Source organism: Argentina silus, assembly GCF_951799395.1.
Source record: "Argentina silus genome assembly, chromosome: 7".
Lineage (NCBI taxonomy): Eukaryota > Metazoa > Chordata > Actinopteri > Argentiniformes > Argentinidae > Argentina > Argentina silus.
The window spans coordinates 24,255,522-24,258,021 of NC_139661.1; the positions used below are offsets into that span (position 1 = coordinate 24,255,522).

At 49.6% G+C, this 2,500-nt stretch overlaps 1 protein-coding gene across 1 annotated transcript in view; it reads left to right on the forward strand.

The window, feature by feature from the left end:
- sgsm1a (small G protein signaling modulator 1a) overlaps positions 1-2,500 on the forward strand; it is a 33,182-nt gene that overhangs the window by 13,237 nt on the left and 17,445 nt on the right. The window contains exon 4 of the mRNA XM_083673865.1: positions 1,347-1,509. Within this exon, the coding sequence (XP_083529991.1) occupies positions 1,347-1,509 (163 nt within the window). The remainder of the gene's footprint in view (positions 1-1,346; positions 1,510-2,500) is intronic.

The window sequence follows — 2,500 nt, forward strand, 5'->3', positions numbered from 1 at the left end:
TATGATTCTTGCTCCCATAATAATAAGGAAAAAACAAAGAGCGGAACACAGTGATGAAGAGAAAGGAGAGGAACAGACAATGTATTATATAATAGTACCGTAGATAATTAAGATCTGTGCTTACTGTGAAAACAAGTTGTAGGGAGGTAGTGGCAAAGACAGAAAGATAGGGGGACAGAGAGATGTGCAAGATACTAAGGGATAGGGTGAGGGACAGACAGACAGACAGACAGAATGTGAGACAATGCTGGAGAGAGGAGAGAGGGAGAGAGGAGAGAGGAGGAGGAGAGAGGGAGAGAGGGAGAGAGGAGAGAGGAGGAGGAGAGAGGGAGAGAGGAGAGGGGAGAGAGGGAGAGAGGAGAGAGGGAGAGGAGGAGGAGAGAGGAGGAGGAGAGAGGGAGAGAGGAGGAGGAGAGAGGGAGAGAGGAGAGGGGAGAGAGGGAGAGAGGAGAGAGGGAGAGGAGGAGGAGAGAGGAGGGGGAGAGAGGAGAGAGGGAGAGAGGAGAGAGGGAGAGAGGAGAGAGGGAGAGAGGAGAAGGAGACAGGAGAGAGGGAGAGGATGAATCACAGCCCCTCCTTCACTGCTCTCTCACAGAGCTGGAGTGCTCCATCAGCATGGGTTTCCATGACAACCCCAGCCTTCCCCCTGACCCCATGCGAGCAGAGCTACAGGATCAGTCCTGAGAGAGAAGCTCAAATGTCACCACAGCTCATGCCACGTAGCCCTGACAGAAAGATGTGTGTCTGTGTTTGTATTCTGTACTGTGTTTGTGTGTCTGCAGGTGTGTATCATTTGTTTACCGCTTTGTTCCTCTTGAACACTGAGGTGTGCGTGTGTGTGCGTGCGTGCGTGCGTGCGTGCGTGTGAATGTGGAACCACTTCCATTTCCTGGATAAGCTGTTGGCTTAGGCAAAGATAATTATGTTTAAGGATAACCTGAGCAAAATTAATTGGCTTATTTCAACCAATTTTCAGTACAGCCTCAAGCCGCAAAGCTTGTCTAAAGAGTTTAACTTAGCGATGGTTCATAATAAGACTGACTGACACTAAGTACAATACTGTATAGACTCTGTATGGTTCTTCAAAAAGCAATTTTAATAACAGTTAGATTGTGTTTTGACTGAATTATAGGGGAACTTCCCCATACTAGCACTGTGTTTGTTTGTGTTTGTGTGCATTCATCATTAAATGACAACAACAAAATAGGGAATTATGAAATGGGAAACCCTGAGATGGTTGTGTTTTTGATGTGCCTGGATGTTATTTGTGTGTGTGTGTGTGTGTGTGTGTGTGTGTGTGTGTGTGTGTGTGTGTGTGTGTGTGTGTGTGTGTGTGTGTCACACAGCTGCGGTAGAGGCGTGTGTTCTCCACGGGCTTAAGCGGCGAGTGGCAGGCTTCCTGCGTAGCAACAAGACAGCGGCGCTCTTTCTGAAGGTGGGGAAGAGCTTCGCCCCGGCAGAGGAGCTGTGCAGGAAGGCTCAGGAGCTGGAGCAGGTCATCGAGAGCAAGTGAGAGCACAGCCTTATCTACACACACACACACACACACACACACACACACACACACACACACACACACAGCACAGACCATTTACATTTACATTGCCACCTGTGAGTCAGAAGGGGGGAAAGAGAGAAAGAGTTAAGTGTCATCTGCGTGGCAAGGAAATTACTGAGCCAAGAGATTTGGTATAGAGGGAGAACAGTAAGGACCCTAGGACAGAGCCCTGGGGGACACCAGTGGTGAGGGGTCGTGGAGAGGACAACAATCCTCTCCACGTCACCTGGTAAGAGCGATCAGCCAGGTAGGACGCAAACCAGGAGAGTGCAGAGCCAGAGATGCCCAGTTCTGAGAGGGTAGAGAGAGTTTACTGTGGTTTACTGTGTCGAATGCAGCAGACAGGTCCAGAATAATGAGAACAGAGGAGAGGGAGGAAGCTAGAGCAGAGTGACAGTAAGGAGAGCAGTCTCAGTAGAGTGGCCAGCCTTAAATTGGTGAGGGTCAAGGAGGTTGTTCTGAAGGAGGTAGTGAGACAGTTGGTTAGAGACAGCACGTTCAAGGGTTTTAGATAAGAAGGAGAGAAGGTATACCGGTCTGTAGTTATGGACAGCAGACGGGTCAAGAGTTGGTTTCTTGAGAAGGGGTTTGACTCTGGCTGTCTTGAAGGCAGCTGGGACAGATTCTGTGGATAGAGAGGAATTGATTATGGTGGTAAGGAACGGAAGGAGGTATTTGTAGATGGGGGGAGGGGATAGGATCGAGGGGGCAGGTGGTTGCCCACTTAGATGTGACCAGTTTTAGAACATCATCAGGGGAGAGGGGCGAAAGAGCTGATTAACTAGAGACCAAGTGTAGCGGAGTGGGTTTGGGAGGAGTGGTAGCAGTGTTGGTGAGAGGTAGAGAGAAAGAGCTGCTAATGTCATCAACCATCTTTTCAAAGTAGGTGACAAAGTCATCCGCAGACAGGGAGGAGGGAGGAGGGGGAGGAGGAGGAGGTGG